The sequence below is a fragment of the Hydra viridissima genome, unplaced genomic scaffold (assembly GCF_058129835.1).
Source record: "Hydra viridissima isolate aposymbiotic clone 2 unplaced genomic scaffold, HvirCarnegie_v1 scaffold_6, whole genome shotgun sequence".
Lineage (NCBI taxonomy): Eukaryota > Metazoa > Cnidaria > Hydrozoa > Anthoathecata > Hydridae > Hydra > Hydra viridissima.
The window spans coordinates 17,277,453-17,295,687 of NW_028324305.1; the positions used below are offsets into that span (position 1 = coordinate 17,277,453).

The window sequence follows — 18,235 nt, forward strand, 5'->3', positions numbered from 1 at the left end:
AAATTGTTATTAAATATGTTATAAGTATGGGATCATACATTTACAATGTCTGTGTAAACTCTCTTAAAATCAGACGTCATATTCACTAAAGTCCAGAACATAGGCTTTCACCCATCTTTGCAGGGGCAAGATAAAAGGCTCATTCAAAATTAAATCTCTCGTTTAACATCTTTTTATTTTTCTTTGCAAAATAATCTCGATGGGTTTTGTTAAAATGGATTGATTTAATAATACTAATGAAAAAAGGGCCTACAGAATAAAAAAAGTTAAAAAAGACCTCAAAATAAAATCTCTCAATATATATATACAAAAAAGTTTATATATTTTAAGTTATGAGAATTTACGTTTAACAAATTTTCACGTCAAATTTAGTAAACTCGTTTAAATTTATCGAATGAAATTTTTGGTCGTAAATTCACATTTTATTAGAAATTTGGTCATAAATTAACATTCTATTAGAAAAACAGAACAATTAGATCTAATAAAAGAAGAACGATCTTTTTTTATAGCAACAACAAAAAAAGTTGATTAATCTTCTTTTATGCATAAATATAGGTCGACCCTTTTTCACAAAAACAGTTGATATTATCTATTATCTCACAACATCAAAGATAAATGGGGACTCTTTTTAAGCAATCTAAACAACTCCCTCCCCCTCTTTCCTCCAGCATCATTTTCGGATGTGTGGGCATTTGATTTTTGTCACAAGTTCTTATAATTAGGTTGCGAAAGTGTAAAAGTAAATAGTAAAATTTTCGTAACCCCTGGTGTGCAAATCTCTAAATGCAATTGCCGTAAAAGAATTCAAAACAAACCTTATTTTAATTCCCATTGCGTTATTATAGTTGCATTATGTCGATCGCTGTTGTTTCATGCCTTTCGCTCGGATTTCTTTTTAGACTTTACTTTCAGGACACAAAAACATTTTGACTGTGACAATTCTTTCACTGATTGATAAGATCAAAAGAACTTTTTGATTGGTTCACACAGAGCGTTTTTTAGTTACATCCACAAGACCAATCAATTTGCTTAATTTATTGATTTAAAAGGGCCGAAAATTTTGCTATATGCACTCACAGACCGAAGAAAACAAAAAAAAAAACAGATTTTTTGAAAAGCATAATATTGAAAATTTAAATTTTCTTTTTAATTCGTTGTACGTTCGACGTCTCCTGAATAAATCGAGAAAGAAAAAAAAAAGCAATATGTTCAAATTATTTAGTAGTGATTCTTTCTTATTTTCTTTTAAGGTGGTAGACTGCTAAAAAACATTGAAAAAAGTAGTTTTTCAAAAGTTGATTAGTTAAAAACTTTAACTATTGCTGTTTTTAAAAACATACATATTATTTTACAAAAAAACATAAAAAGGCCTAAAAAAACAGTTTAAACTTAGTAGGGTGATTTTGCTTCCCCTAGCAACGCTCATAGCAACGTCAAAATAAGGCAATTTCAACTAAATTTTACAAAATCTAAGCACTCAAACCAATAGCTACTTCTTTGTTTTTTGTTTTTCTATGTTTAAATGACATGGTGTGAAAGAACAACGTTGTTGAATTGGTTTATTACTATATATTAACTCGATAAAAGTGCATACTATCAACATGGGTTCTGCAGAAAGAAGAAATAAGTCTAAAAGCAAAAAACGTAAATGTTATAGATTACTTGCGAATAAAATTCACTTGACTTCTGAATATACTACTTCAAGTTCAAATAATACATCAAATAATACATCTCTAACAAATACTTCTTCAAGCAAATCAGCATCTGCTGAAAAGTTAAATTTACCTACTTCTGATACTCCAAGTATTAGTCAAGATAGTAATCCTGAATGTTACATTATATTTAATTCTGATGTCTTGAGTTCAATTTTAAATCTTGTTGGTTCTTGTCCAAAATGCCAATCTTTAATAAAATTGAATAATAATTTATCAAGAAAGAAAGGATTTTCACATCAACTTGTATTGTCTTGCACTGCAAAAAAATGCCAATGGCAAAATGAGTTTTTTACCTCAAAAAAAATTGAAAAAAACAGTGATAATGAAACACAAGGCATGAAATCGTTTGACATTAATATCAGAATGTGTGTAGCTTTCAGAGAAATTTTACCAGGACATTTTACTAAAAACGGTTTTCAAAATAGTGATGTGCTACGTGAAAAGCTTATGGACATAAAATCATCTGAAAAGTTTAAAAAACAAAGAAAAAAGCTTAGAGCAACAAGGAAGGGGTTTGATGATAAGCACAATGATGAAGAAGGAACATTATATGAAAAGGGGGGGTTTTAACCTGTTTTCAAGTGTTAATATATTTGTATTTTCAAAATATAAAGTTTTATTTGCATTTTTCTCTGTTGTAAAGTTTTTCATATTCTGGATAAGATTGCGGGAGCTGTATTTGTCCAATTGATTTGAAATTTTGTACAGATGTTCATTTTTATGAGCTTTATGTCCTGAGATAAAGAAATTTTGGATAAAAATTAAAATTAAATTTTTTGGGCTGTTTTGGGGTCAGGAGTTTGGCCTAAATTTAGACGCATAGAAAAAGCTTATGGTGCATCGAAATTGAAAAAGATTCAAATTTTTTGTTTATCTCAGGACATTTATCTACTTAAAAGGTACACAACCGTAAAATTTTGAGACTTGATATATTTTACTTTTTGAGATATCTTTTCCAAGAACTTTGCACTTTTTAGGCCTAAAAACACTTAAATTTGCCCAAAAATTAGAAAGAGGAAAAAAAAAAAAAAATTTTTTTTTTTTTTAGTCCTATTTATCGTGTTTAAAATGAGAAAATCAATTGGAATAATGTCAGATTTTAAAATTTTTTTTTTAGCAGTCTACCACCTTAAAACCAAGAAACTCAATTTTAATTTTTGATTCTTAAAATAAAAGCAACTTTAATGTTTTAACTCCAAAAGCAACCTTAATGTTTTAGACTCTGATGTTCAGTAAACATACGCTAAAAAAAAACTTAGTGCTGTTATAGTTTTCCGTGTAACTTTTTTGTGTTGTTATAGCTTTCAGTAATCTACATCTAAGTTCCTAAGTAAATGTGATTTTTTTCTTTCTAAATAGAGTAATTTTAGTTCTAAAATGATTTCGTTAATTTATGTTTATTTGTTCACACCTGGTCAAATCTCATGAAATCACGATCAATCTCATGAAAGAGCCAAAAAGATCCTTCTATGGAAGCATTATGTAGACCTTTTGTGTACATTTGGAGATGTTTTTAAAATCTTATAATTTTGTCTGAGCCTGGTATTTAACAGGTGGAATTTGGATTTTTTGTGTTCGAGATGGTTAACTTCCCTGCATGATGCAAACTCAAAACTTTTATATGTTCATGATGATGTCAAATGAGGATGATTTAGAAAAAATTACGGCAATCGGAAAAAAAATAGTCCAATAATTTTGCCCTCTTGACCCCCGTCGAAAAAAATGTTATTTTGGAAAAAAACTACGTTATTCTTTACATAATTCAAATTTCATCAACAATGCTCTTGGTATTTAGAAACATTGACCATGTAAAATTCACAACTCCCTCAATTTGAGGGGGTTGTATTCATTACATGGTCATTACTCTTAAACACGAAATGAACAAATCTTTTAAAACTAAATTTTTTTTAATGAATTTTGATCTACTTTAGGATGAAGTTTTTTTTTTTTACAAAACAAAAATAATCTTCGTAGATGGGGTTCAAGAGGGCAAATATATTAGGATATTTTTGTAAAAATGGCGAAAAATGCTGTTGCAAAAAACTTAAACATTAAAAAAAAAGATGCAACCTTAATGTTCCAGCTCCAAATTTAGCTTGGTTGAAATAAAAACATCTCCTCTAAACCACTCAAAAGGTCGAGATAAGTTCTCAACGGATATCTACCTATAAATATTATTCTAGTTCCTTGCAAATAGTTGTATTTTAATTAAAAAAAGAAAAAAATTACGCAATATAATATTTTCAGTGCATAAACTATATATATATATATATATATATACTAGCATACTTTCATAAAAAAGTTAGCTTTACTTTGTCACGGTGCATAGGAACATGCTCTAAGACCTTGCAACACATCCCCAGAAGTTTTTTTTTTGATTATCATTAGAAAACATTTCCTCATTCAAAAAATGTAAACGACAACTTTTTTTAGTGGGGGCCTGGGGAGAAATCACATATTTTAGGGAAGCGCCCAGGAATTTTGTTGTTCAAGATAAGTAGCTAAGAGGCATGGGGCATACTCAAAGTTCTAGTATGTTGATACTGGTGTCGAATGAGGATGATTTGCAAAAAATCAGGGTAATTGGAGCTAAACCAACCCCGCCCCGACCCCTAACAGCCCCTTCCTAGAACTAATTCTCCTTTAACAATAAAATTTTTTTTTTTGTTCTATCATAAAGTAGATCAAAATTCATCGACAGATTTCAAGTTTCATCAAAAAATCTCTTTTCGTTTAAGATTTGTAACCATGCAAAGCTTAAAATTACCCTCTGAAATAACTTTAAATGGTCTTAACTTTTAAACGAAGAATTTTTAATATAAAACAAGCAAAAAATTGAAAAGGTTTTTTAGGAAACATACCCTAGGGGAGGGCTATAAGGGGTCGAGTAGGGTTTGCTACAATTATTTAATATAGTAAAAAAAAAAATTCTGGTCTTTATGGTTAGATTATGATTGATATTTTACATTTCAAAATCATACTAAACGTTTATTCATAGGAGGTTTAATATTTTACTTTTTACAAACTACATTCCTGCAAATAGAAAGCTACTTTAAAAGTGCTTGTTGTTGTAAGCAACAACTGCGTTTTTTAGCGCCTCTATATAGTTTGGGCTGTGCTCTCCAAACTTTCTCATTCGCGAAAACTGATTGAAATCCTGATGAATGGATTCAAGAGCTTGTTCGGTCCAGTAGCCTAAGCATATAGAATACAAGAAGTACAAAAGAAATGCAAGTTTATTTAACAAATACTTTATGCAAATAATACGATTCAGTTGAAATAGAGTATTTAGTTACTAAAATTATAAATTATTTTCTATCAAATTTAAAAGTTATTTATCCGAAGGTTCTACCTTTCATGTCGATGAATTCGATGATATGTTGCGTCATTATGTGTACCTTCAAAGGAATTGTAGCCCTTAGATCTCTGTAGCTTGTAAAGAACTTCTCTAAATCTTTGACATATGTGGAGCTTAATAACTTTCCAAAACAACCATGGACTGTTTTTTCAAAATTTCTAAATACCTTAATGTATTTGGCAGCGGAAACTCCAAGACCACACAAGGGTGCTTTGATGTTGCAGTTTGTTTTCTAACCATTTGAAGCAAAACCTTTAGATCTTCAGATACTGTGTAATCTAAGAGTGAAATGTTTATCTTATCCAAAATTAACCGCAAATTATGGTATTTTTCGTTCAATGAAGGCAGAATGGCCAATATAATAGTTTTGTGGGCGCTTGAATCTTTAAAATCTTTGCACGCATATCCGTCACACTTGCTCAGTTTCTCTGGAGTTTTATTATTTTTTAACTCTGATTTTATGGTTATTGACAGTGTAACTTTATGGAATCCCTGCCCTCCATCTTCACCTAATTTGATATCAACATCATTTGTTTCTTGACTTTTGTGATGAAGTACCATTGCTACAAGCTCTTCACTGTTATTTCAATTCACAATAGGAGAATCTTTTTCTATACATCCATAAAAAATGAATAATACAAATTGCAATCTATTTATCAAAAAATATTTTTTTACATATCTAAAAAAATAAGTTTACATGTCTCTTCGCTTTTATTTAATTCTAATAGCAATGGGATTTTATCACAATTGAATAATTTTCCAATCATTTTGTTATTCTCAATCAGTTTAATATTTAAACCAGATTCCACACTTTTCCGTCCTGCCTCACTTCTCAGAAATTGTGCAACTTCAATCATGTTGCACAATTTCTGAGAAGTGAGGCAGGACGGAAAAGCTTCAATCATGTTGCACAATTTCTACAAGTGTTTAAGAGTAATGACCATGTAATGAATACAACCCCCTCAAATTGAGGGAGTTGTGAATTTTACATGGTCAATGTTTCTAAATACCAAGAGCATTGTTGATGAAATTTGAATTATGTAAAGAATAACGTAGTTTTTTTCCAAAATAACATTTTTTTCGACGGGGGTCAAGAGGGCAAAATTATTGGACTATTTTTTTTCCGATTGCCGTAATTTTTTCTAAATCATCCTCATTTGACATCATCATGAACATATAAAAGTTTTGAGTTTGCATCATGCAGGGAAGTTAACCATCTCGAACACAAAAAATCCAAATTCCACCTGTTAAATACCAGGCTCAGACAAAATTATAAGATTTTAAAAACATCTCCAAATGTACACAAAAGGTCTACATAATGCTTCTATAGAACGATCTTTTTGGCTCTTTCATGAGATTGATCGTGATTTCATGAGATTTGACCAGGTGTGAACAAATAAACATAAATTAACGAAATCATTTTAGAACTAAAATTACTCTATTTAGAAAGAAAAAAAAAAATCACATTTACTTAGGAACTTAGATGTAGATTACTGAAAGCTATAACAACACAAAAAAGTTACACGGAAAACTATAACAGCACTAAGTTTTTTTTTTAGCGTATGTTTACTAAACATCAGAGTCTAAAGCATTAAGGTTGCTTTTGGAGTTAAAACATTAAAGTTGCTTTTATTTTAAGAATCAAAAATTAAAATTGAGTTTCTTGGTTTTAAAAGAAAATAAGAACTACTAAATAATTTGAACATATTGCTTTTTTTTTTTTTCTCGATTTATTCAGGAGACGAACGTACAACGAATTAAAAAGAAAATTTAAATTTTCAATATTATGCTTTTCAAAAAATCTGTTTTTTTTTTTTGTTTTCTTCGGTCTGTGAGTACATATAGCAAAATTTTCGGCCCTTTTAAATCAATAAATTAAGCAAATTGATTGGTCTTGTGGATGTAACTAAAAAACGCTCTGTGTGAACCAATCAAAAAGTTCTCTTGATCTTATCAATCAGTGAAAGAATTGTCACAGTCAAAATGTTTTTGTGTCCTGAAAGTAAAGTCTAAAAAGAAATTTATATAATGCTTCCATAGAAGGATTTTTTTGATTCTTTTAGATGAGATTGATCGTGAACTTGGTGTGTGTTTACTTGTTGATGTTTTGAGTGCGAGAATTCGACGTGATTCTTGATCGATATTAGCCAATTAACTTAAAATTTTAACCGTTCATTTTTTCCAGAAGAAAAATCTCTTAAAGACTTTAAAAAGTAAAAAAATAAGTAGACACCAGGGATATCTTTTAGATTGTTTTAGAATGTTTCTCCTGATTTTCCACAATTTATCCATATTTCATATCTACAATTCATCTTCTATCAATTATCGGATTCATTCTTATCTATAAATATCTATAAATATTTACAAATGTAAAGAACGAACACTTATGATGTTAAAACCTAAATTCTTTGAAAAACTGTTAAAAATTTTCCTATCTAAAAAACATTCATGTTTAAAAAATATATTAAAAAAAAACAGTAAAGTTTTAAAAACATATATTCATATGCAACAATAATAAATATTAGTATAATTAAATATCAATAAAACCCGGTTTTTGTGCAGAAAATTTAAAAATAAAACTATAAATAAAAAAAAAAAAATAATATGAAATATTGTTAAGTAACACAATCAAAAAATGTCGAGAAAATTCTCCATAAGTAAGTACAAAATGTCATAGATATACAATAAATATTTTATCTATAATAGTTATTTGTTGAAACTTGATTCATTCAAAATGATTCAACAATTATATCACGAGCAACAAATAAAAATATTCTCTTACAAAACATATAGGTTCCATTATGATCAATCATCTTAAATAATGAATCGATCGATCACAATTCAAACTCGTTAACATACTCGTTATAATTCCAATTATAACGAGTTTAAAACCAATTTTCTTGCACGTTGGGAGGTTTTTCTTCATGAGGATAATTTTCGAATACCCATAACTGATTCTTATTATTGGGATCACATGGTCGGATTAGTATATCAGTTCCTAGACCTTCCAAACACTTATTGTGCACTTCACTCTTTATGAGACCATTCTAAAGTTAAAATTTGCTAATTAATAAAAAAAAACGTACAATCACTAATAGTCAAAAACATTAATGGCCCCATCAATATGGGGAGACCATTATCATAGTCTTCCTGACATTTCTTATAGCGGCAAATTTCTTTTAATAGCGAGGTTCTTATTTCTTAAATGTCAAAAGAACTAAAAACCTGATTTTGATCCCACCTGCTTTCCCCTAAACATATGTGATTAAGAAAGTTTTAAAAAAAGTTTTTTAATCTTATACAACTTTAAGAAATACAACAACATATAACCATTGATAGTCACAACTGTTCTCAGATTATTGCATTTTATGAACAAAAATTAGTTTGCAAAATATCAGGGCTCATCAATATACCAAAAATTTCTTATCAATAGCTTGTACTTCTTGTTAATAATTGAGATCCAAGAACAGCTCATACGTGTAATTTTATTTTCGGTCACAATACCAAAGAAAATACGGTAAGCAAGTTCGAAAAAGGTCACAGAAAATAGGACAACAAATATATTGCGGCAAGAATATAGTGTTAAAACATCTCAAAGAAACTTCAGAAGAATACTTAAAGAAAGTAGTAACATTAAGTTCAAGAAATGTTAAATCAAACCATCCCTCTCAATAAATTAAACAATGAGAAAAGACTAAAATGAGCAAAAGATTAGCATGGAGGGAAGGATGAATGGCTAGTAGTCACTTTTTCAGATTAAAAGAAATTTAATTTAGCCCAGACAATCTATAAATATTACTGGCATAATTTTTATAAAGAGGAGATATTTTTGAAAAGAGCATTTAGTGGCAAAAGCATATGGGTTTGGAAAGGAATGGGATACAATGGACTTACATCTCTGGCTTTCACACCAAATCACATAAATGCTAAGGAGTAATAAGAAATATTAGAATGTATTTTTTCGTTTTTTCATGATACATTTGTGGATAAGAAATTGATAGTTCAACAAAATAACACCAAGATGTGCAATGCTACTTAATCAATAGTAGTTGAAATGACAAAATAATGCATCAATAAATGGCTTCCATATTGTTCTGACCTGACCCAAAGGAGAGCTTAGGGATTGTTTTCTAAAATAGTTATTGCCAACAGCAGACCTTCTTCAAAAAAAAACTGTAAGTGAGCTTAAGACTGCCCTTGAAGATACTTAGTCCAAAAATAGTGTTCAAATGAAGATTTCTTAGTAAAAATTTTTGATGGACCAGCCATATTTTTTTTTATCAACTCAAAATTTACTTTGGCCTCTTTTAACTTTTAACTATTTTTAATATTTTAATAATATTTTCCACAACTTTCAATTATCCACAACTAAGTCCCTAAATAAACTTAATGTTTTTTTTGTTTTTTTTTTTCAAGTAGATTAACTATAGTTCTAAGCAGATTTCCTTTATCAAATTATAAACATTTCTGGTTAAAAGCCATTTATTTTGTCATAGAAAAAACTATGTAACACCAATTTTTTCTATCACTGCCCATGATTGCTTCCATACAATTCAAATAGGACATAAATAAATTACAAAAGAGAAGTCTGTTTAAAGATTTTTGATGGTCATCTCAACTAACTTTACTAAATTAACATCATTGACAACAGCCTTTAATTGACTTTTCAATTCACTTCAATTGACTTTCTATCAAATCCTCTTGCCTTTTTTTTAACAAAAAAAAAAAAAAAGAAGCATTTATTCACAACAAAAATCATCAAACTTTGGTTCCAAGAGCAAAATCTCAAACCTAGCAATAGTCATGAATATCAATATATTTGGTTAAAAGCTTAAAAGAACTGATAATAAAGTACAGCTCATAGAAGTTGGAAAAGCTGAAGATGTCTCAAAGGAAACTCTACAAAATCATAGTTCAACATATCATAATATTTTTTTTTTCTTTTTAATCACCTTTTTGAGTTTAAAAAAGATGCTGCTTTGCTCAAGAGTTACATGGCTTAAAAGTTAAACTTGTGATAATACTGTATATTTCTCCAACTATTAAAATCACAAATACCTTTGAATGATTCCATTTTTGGTACCCTCCTTGTTTATGGCAAGGCCATAATTTGACTTTGGCATTTGTATCACTCTCACTCAGGTCTAAGCACAGATTGTCATGCAAAATTTCAAACATTTTTGTGTAAATAAACAGCTAAACAAAGATAAAACTCAAGTAACTATTTTAAATTTGTTTATATAGTTAGTTAATTCTGCTATAACAATTTTATTTTTATCACCATTTTTAAGATTATTAAACTTATTTATAAAAATTAATGGTAACCAAATTTAATAGTCACCAAAAAATTCTTTCTCATACCATAAAATTTCTTCTTTAATAACAGAATTTAAGAGTATTTAGTAAACAAGATATTTAGCAATTATAAATGCAACTAAAATGATAATCTGTATAATAAGAATCATTTTTCACACTTTAGTGTGAATGCTTTACATTAAATTTAATCTTGAGAAAACAAAAAATTTTGTTATTCTAATTTACCTACTTGGTTGCTACCCATTTTGTGACAGTTATATAACCCAGGTTTCCCTGATTTGACATTCTGCCCAAGTGTATCAAGACAATTTAATGTTCCAAGATTCTTTATCTGAAACAGTTTTTATTGAAAAATAAAAAAAAAGAACGCATATAATGAAAATATTTTTTAAATATTTTAATTACTAAGGCATTTTAAAAATTTTTTAAATGTATCAAAGTTTGATATGTTAACTTAAAAGGAAGAAAATGTTTAAGCTTATAAATTTCATCTTTTGATCAAGAATGATAGAATTAATAGAAGCTTTTTTTTCACTCTAGCCTTCTGTTTTACACATAATGTATATACCTGTGTGTAAAGGTTGTATTTAAGCTATTTAGAATGGGACAAAAAAAACATAAGAAGACGAAAATATTAATCTGTAATAAATAAACCCTGACTTTTACATTGGTTTAAAACATTTAACTACTTTTTTCAGTTAAAAATACCAGATTAACATAGTTATTTGGTTCATGAAGCTATTTGAAAAAAAAAAAAAAAAAAAAGCTAGTAATTTTTTTTGTATTAAAACTCTCATTAACTAGTTTGTATATTGGTTTGTGAAGTTCAAAAACCCCTGATTTTTGAAGGTATACTTGATTAAGTAGACAAAACATGAATACAGTTTTTTAGAGTAACTTGGAGCTGAGGAAGTAAACTTTTTAACAGGTTTTAGTGTTGAAAAAATTAGTTATACATATCAATTTATGAAGGTACACCAAACTCATAACCATGTTATAGATGCAAATCATTATTAGCAAATCATTAGGAAATATATTGATTTAATTCAACTATTTATAACAGTTTTAACTGATCTAAAAGTACTTACATCCCCCCTTCCATATGGAAATTTATCTGGAACCTCTACCTCTGGAGTGATGTTTTGCAAAAACCATTTGAAACTTTTACATTTTAGACTTTCACGTAATTTCTTGCGTTCACTGATGTCTCCTCCATACTCAGGCTTTAAATTAGGATGTAAAGAATAGAATATATCTTTAAACTCATCTAACCAAACCTCTGCTACTCGAATACTATTATGATTGGTTGATCCTGGTGGGCTTTTATAGGGAGGTTTCTCTCTAAACACATGCCCAACACGAGAGCAAGGAATGATTTCAATTCCCTCACTGCACATCCATAACTAAAAAAATGATAAATTTAAAAAAATACTTGAACTTTGCTTAAGTTATTTTTTCACAAAACCTAATACAACATAAGTATTCCAATACAATTATAAATAACACTTGACAATACTCAATATGGAACCTGAAATTTTATATCTGTTTTGGGTATATTTGACCTACTGATTGCAATTTTTCCCTTTGAGTTGTATAGTAATAAATAATATTTGCATTTTTGAGTTTAAAACAAGTATAGGATTTAGGTCATTTTCAAAAATGAAAATATGTATTTCACTTAAGATGGCATGAGGGTCTAAAAAGCTTGTGACTGTGTAGATGATGGTTTTAACACTTATCTTGCAGTCAAGCCCACTGAAACAAAAGAGCATCTCTTCTACTAATTCAGGGTAGCTGTCTGCCTTCTTGCTAGAAATCTTTTCCCAAAAAGAACAGATATAGGGAGCAAATATGAGATTTCATTGAAATGCAAGTGTAATGGGCTGTTTGATTTATGAGCCATCTAAAATTCATAAATGGTTTATGTTTTTCATGTTTAGTCTAGGTAATTTATGTGCTATGTATTCAATGCAACAACCATCTTTATTATGAAACCTTTATAAAGTATTTAACCAGGCCTGTAATGATAACAGGATGATTCCATCTTGTGCCACCAAAGGTGCATTTTATACTTTTTCTCTGACCTCAGAGATCATTCCCTACCCAATCCTCCTGTTTGGCTCTACTGCCAGAAAAACACAGAAAGAATCTTTTTGTAGCCACTTTCTTGAAGTAAATTACCTTATTCAAGCAATTTCACATAGTGAATCTCTTGGCTCATTTTGGTCATAAAGCTGTTTAAAAATTACTGCTCCACTTTCTTCGACATGGGCATAATCAGTCATACAAAGTTGATTCTCTGTACCTAGTTTCTAAGTTGAATAAAAATCAAGATATGACTAATTGTCACCATTATTTCAATTTTTATTTTAGATACAAAAATAAGAGTCATTAAAATGATTTTTGGTTCCCTTCAAACTATTTTTACTCTTAATTTCAGACAGTTTCTCTTTCAAATATCTTCTATTTGATCATATTTTTATAAATTCAATTATAACTAAAAAAACTAGAGCTGATTCATTCTACCCTATGCATTTTTATGAATCAGTGTCCCAATTACCCCAAGAACAAGTCTAAAAAAAAGGTACCAAGAAAAATGATATTTTGGGGTGAATTCTTCCATTTGTATGCATTAAAAAATGTTTTTTTTAAAAATATTTTATTGATAATCAATAATCCCTGAAAGAAAGAAAGTAATTGTGCTAATTTTTGATTAACAATTGATTTTTTAACACTTTTTTAACATTTTCCTTTTTTTTAATAAAAAGGATGTTTAATTTAATTACATTTTTAACTATGTGAAAATATATAAGTAAATAGATACTTAAATTTTAAATATACAAAATTGCTAGATGCTTTTAATTTTTTTAAAGACTTTGCTTTTGTTTGAAGTTTTTAAATACAAAGTTTTCAACTTTGTGTAAAAGCATAATTCAAACTCTAAGCAAAAAATTTGAGTTTGAATCAAAAATTCATAGTAGATAAAGTTATTTGATGAATATTTTTATTTGTATTAACAATATGAATTTCTTATCCATCAATTTAGTTTCTTACTCAAAGTTTTTAGTTGCTATTATTCAAAATGGTAAAAACTTTTTAATCTTGCAAATTTATTACTTACTCTAAAAGATATTTCAACATTTTCACCTCCCCAATATGTTAGCTCTGGATCATAAGCACCACTTTCAAAGAAAAACTTTCTATTCATTGCAAACAAACCACCAGCCATAGTGGGAGATCTACAGAAAACAGTAAAGAATTTACTGCTTCAAGCAAATATTAGGGAGATAGTGAGCATAGTAAAGATTGAAAAGAAAAATCTACAATTATGTTTAACTGTTTATATATATATATATATATATATATATATATATATATATATATATATATATATATATATATATATATATATATTTACAGTGAGAGAAATAAGTATCTGAACAAAAGATTTTTTTATGGAAAATAAACTTTGTCAGGTTTTTTTCGAAAAAAAAAACTTAATAGAAATAAAAGAAATGATTATTCTGAAAGAAAATTTTATTACGAATTCAATATGCAAAAAAAAAATATCAATAATAATATTTAATTGATAAAAAATTAAGATACATTTAAACTATGCAATTTTTTAGCATTAAATAAGTATCCGAACAAAATTTTAAAGATTAAGGCTTAAAGATTAACGTTTCTCCGAGTAATTATTTTTTTGACTTTTTAATATCGAGTTGGACCGCCTTTAGCTTTTATGACTTCTCCAAGTCGACATGGCATCGATTCAACTAATTTCTTTGTCGTATCTGAGTCGATATCAGCCCAAGCTTCTTGGAGCATGATTTTTAAATCTTCTTTTCTTTTTAGACATCGTGTGCCACATTTTTTATCCAGAATTGCCCAGAGATGTTCAATTGGATTGAGATCTGGACTTTGCGCAGGCCATTCAAGTAACTCAATTTGCTTTTGGATAAAAAACTCTTTTGCTTTCTTTGACGTATGTTTAGGGTCATTGTCTTGTTGGAAGATAAAATGCTTTCCTAATTGCAGCTTTTTAGTTGAAGCCAGAAGATTTTTATTGAGAATTTTAACATAAACCTCTGAGTCCATAATTCCATCAATAAACTCCAGTTTTCCTGTTCCGTTCCAAGCCATCGATCCCCATACCATAACATTGCCTCCACTAAATTTTACTGTGCCTCGAATACAACTGAGTGTGAATGCTTCCCCTTTTTTTCTCCAAACTTTTTGAGCTCCATCGGACTTCACAAGATTAAATTTTGACTCGTCCGTCCACAAAACTTTCCTCCAGAATGATACCGGCATATTTACATATTTTTTAGCAAATGCAAGTCTTCGTTTTCGATGGATTTTTGAAAGGGATGGTTTCTTGCGTGGAACTCTTGCTTTGAATCCACTTTCTTTCAATCGATTTCGAATAGTACATGAGCTCACTTTTAACCCAAAATCTTTCTCAAGGAGGCTTGACACTTTTGGTGCTGATAAAAAACGGTTTTTTTGCACCATCTTTACAATTTGTCGATCTATTCTTGATGTTGTTTTACGCTTTGCTCCGCATCTGGGCTGATTTTGCACATATCCAAACATATTATACTTTTTAACCAGATCGCTGATGGTTCCTAATGCCATTCCAGTCGCTTTATTTATCGACCTAAACGTTTTACCTTGCTTGAACAAGTCAATAACCAAATTGCGCTGAGCTTGGGACCATTCCTTGGTTTTAACTCCCATACTTGATGATATCAATGGTAAATCAAATGAATTTAAAAAAATATCAGTCAATTATTAAAAATTACTCGTTGTAAAACAACAATATTTCTAAAACCATTGGTTTAAAAACTTTTTTTAATAATCAATTTCAAAACTTCGTTTACAAAACAACATGTTCGGATAATTATTTTTCATTGAAGTTTTAACACTCCTTCGGGAATCGTTAAATTTTAGCAACGCAAGTTAATTACCTTTGATTAATTTTTTGCAACATAAAATCGTAATTAAATTTGCTTTTAGAATAATTATAAAAGTATTTATCAAAAACATATGTTTTTCGAAAAAAACCTGACAAAGTTTATTTTCCGTAAAAAAATCTTTTGTTCGGATACTTATTTCTCTCACTGTATATATATGTTTTGAACTTTTTTGAAAAGACATTCTCAAAAACTCAAGTGTGAGAGGGACAAAAATAAAATTTGTTATTGAAGTCAAATAATTGTTAAAAAAAAGAAAAACTAAAATCAATAATAATTATTTAAACTAAATTAATCAATTTTAATAATAATTTATTAATTTATTACCTGTTATTTTTCCATTTAAAATTTGTTTAAATTTTAGATGGAATAATAACAAATCAAATTGTATGCTCAACCAGATATTGTATATATCAAGACCATTATTAGTACAATTTAAATTGTATACTTAAAACAAGACAAATCTAAATTTTCTTGTTATATTATGTAATAAGACAACTTAGCTTTAGAGACAACTTTTATTACAAATAATCAAAATAATCAAAAGTTTTAAGCTAAATAAAAGTTTTTTTTTGAAATTTTTTTTAAAAGTAAAAATAATTTTAAATTTTTCAAAAATTATTTAAAAAAGATTGCATACTTTATTGGATCAGATTCTAATTTTCTTCTTAATTTTTCACGTAAAGGCAATGGTCCCCAAGTGAACATTAGTTGCCAAGTGAAGAGTCCTAGGCTGTATGAACCTTTTTTAGAAACATATTCAAAATTTTTAAAAGAAATAACTTCAATATCAGGTACAACAGCAATCTTTGGATTTGCTTGCAGCCGAGCAAGCAATGGTTCCAGCCATCCAACATTTGCTTCACAGTGAGAGTCCAGGAAAACTAAAACTTCCCCAATTGCATTATTAGCACCAATTAACCGAGCTTGAGTCAAGCCAACTCTTTTATGGGAGCGAATTAGCTTTACTTTGACTAAATTACTGATATAACTTTTTAATTTTTCACCGAGATGCACTACAAAATTAACAAACATATATACTCAAATCTAATTACAAAATTAAAATTTCCATTGACTTTTTTCAAAAAGCCTACAAAGTATATTGGCATCTAATAGTTTTAATAAGAATGTGCATATATTGTTGAACCAAAGAATCAAAATATACCATATTTTTCCTTATTGCTTGCATCATCTACAAGAATTATTTCTTCAACCATATGAGGTGGAGAACGAGCCAACACAGAATGAACTGTTCTTAAAAGGGTAGACCATGCTTCATTATAAAAAATAATAATGATGCTAGCTGTTGGTAGGTTTGTATGATAATCCACATTAAAACACCTAAAAGTTATAACTTATTGTTTATTAATTTTATTTAGTGTGATCTACTAATTTAATGTCTTTTATTTGTACTTACAATAAAATAATTAAATCTACAGCATAATTAAATCTACAACATTTTAATTAGTAGTACCAATTTGCTGGCTTACACTTTATTTATACAATAAACTAGGTTTAAAAAGCTTTCAAAACAAATATCATATCAACTGAACAAAATTTAAAATCTTCATGTTTTTTTATACTTACGATGGGTCTCGATTATCAGATATACTTCTTTCAAGAGAAATCTTTGAACTTGCTAATTCATTAAACCCATAGTCATCAAAACTTTTTTCTTCAGTTGAATTTTCACTAACGGAATTTAAAACAGCTTGGCCATTCGATCCAGCACCCTCAGGCTCCAGATTGAGACTGTTTTTATAGAATCTTTTAAAATAATCGATTTTCACAAATTCTTCATTTTTATCTGCTGCACTTTTCTTAATATTTACATGATCCCATGTTTCTGAGATATCAACGGATGACGTTGTTAGATAAACCAAAAACCAAAGGAGTGAAGTTAACAGTACTGAAACACAAATGTACCTCTTTGCAAGTCGCATTTTGTAGATTTCTTGATAATGAAGTTAATGAAAGATTTATGATTAATTTCATTGCCTGGAAAACAAAAGCAAAAAACTAATTTAAAAGCAGTACAAGAAAGTTTTCGCAGTTTGGACTTAGTATCGTTTCATTTGCCATTATCGTTTGGACATACTTAGTATCGTTTCATTTACCATTATCGTTTGATTATATTAGAACTTAATTTACAGCTTATCATTTAATTCCTCTTTTGTAGTTTAATCAAAAAGAAAAGCATACACAACTATATGTGTATATAAATTTTGTTTTCTTAAAATCTAGTTTTAGGATTGAAGGCTGAGATTACTCACACTCACATATTGGCCGTTTTTACGCCAGGAGATTAAAAATGGATATTTGCATTATTCAGTTTCTTTTTTCTTCACTCGAAGTCGGAAGGAATTCGGACTGAAATAGCTGTTGGCGTGCATTAAATTTTTTTTAGCGTTAGCAAATTTTTTCAAGAGAGCTTACTGATGTGCGATGATAGACTATAAGTTAATTCTTTTTTTAAATCGGGTTTTAAAGAGACTAAATTATGAAAACAAACTCAGTAATAAAAGATCTTGGGAAAGTCTTTGCAGATAAAAAAGACACCGTTTGTAAGCTGCAATTGCTTTTTCTAGATCTTTATCAACTTAAAAGGTATTGAATCGCTACTTACCACCTTTTGCTTTAGCTAAAACTCCACCCCACAATTTGTGTTTTATTGAGATAAACTGTAGCATGTAAGTAAATAGCCACCTGTAGCATGTAAGTAAATAGCCATCTTAAATTGTTACTCTCAAATTACTCAATGAAGCAGGCTGAAACGAACCTTTAAAAAAAAATGTAAAGTATAATTCCTAAACTAAAAACAAAAAGCAAAAAAGATTTCTTTTTTTTAATTGAGTGAAAAGAACAATCTA

The 18,235-nt window shown here is 28.7% G+C and overlaps 1 protein-coding gene across 3 annotated transcripts; it reads right to left on the bottom strand.

Moving 5' to 3' along the window:
* Window positions 1-7,386: 7,386 nt before the first annotated feature.
* LOC145189836 (polypeptide N-acetylgalactosaminyltransferase 1-like) lies at window positions 7,387-17,763 on the bottom strand. 3 transcript variants are annotated; one of them, XM_090091167.1, is made up of 9 exons: window positions 17,645-17,763; window positions 16,953-17,363; window positions 16,531-16,706; window positions 16,006-16,381; window positions 13,511-13,628; window positions 11,478-11,792; window positions 10,619-10,720; window positions 10,132-10,269; window positions 7,387-8,120 (listed from the first exon to the last, which is right to left on the bottom strand). In XM_090091167.1, the coding sequence occupies exons 2-9, from the start codon at window positions 17,306-17,308 to the stop codon at window positions 7,959-7,961; spliced, it is 1,743 nt and encodes a 580-aa protein (XP_089947293.1). In that variant the 5' UTR covers window positions 17,309-17,363; window positions 17,645-17,763; the 3' UTR covers window positions 7,387-7,958. The 3 variants fall into 3 exon arrangements, 2 of the variants coding, with proteins under 2 accessions (XP_089947293.1, XP_089947294.1); XM_090091168.1 differs by having other exon boundaries at window positions 17,639-17,757; XR_016453545.1 differs by having other exon boundaries at window positions 7,887-8,120; window positions 10,615-10,720.
* Window positions 17,764-18,235: the final 472 nt, after the last annotated feature.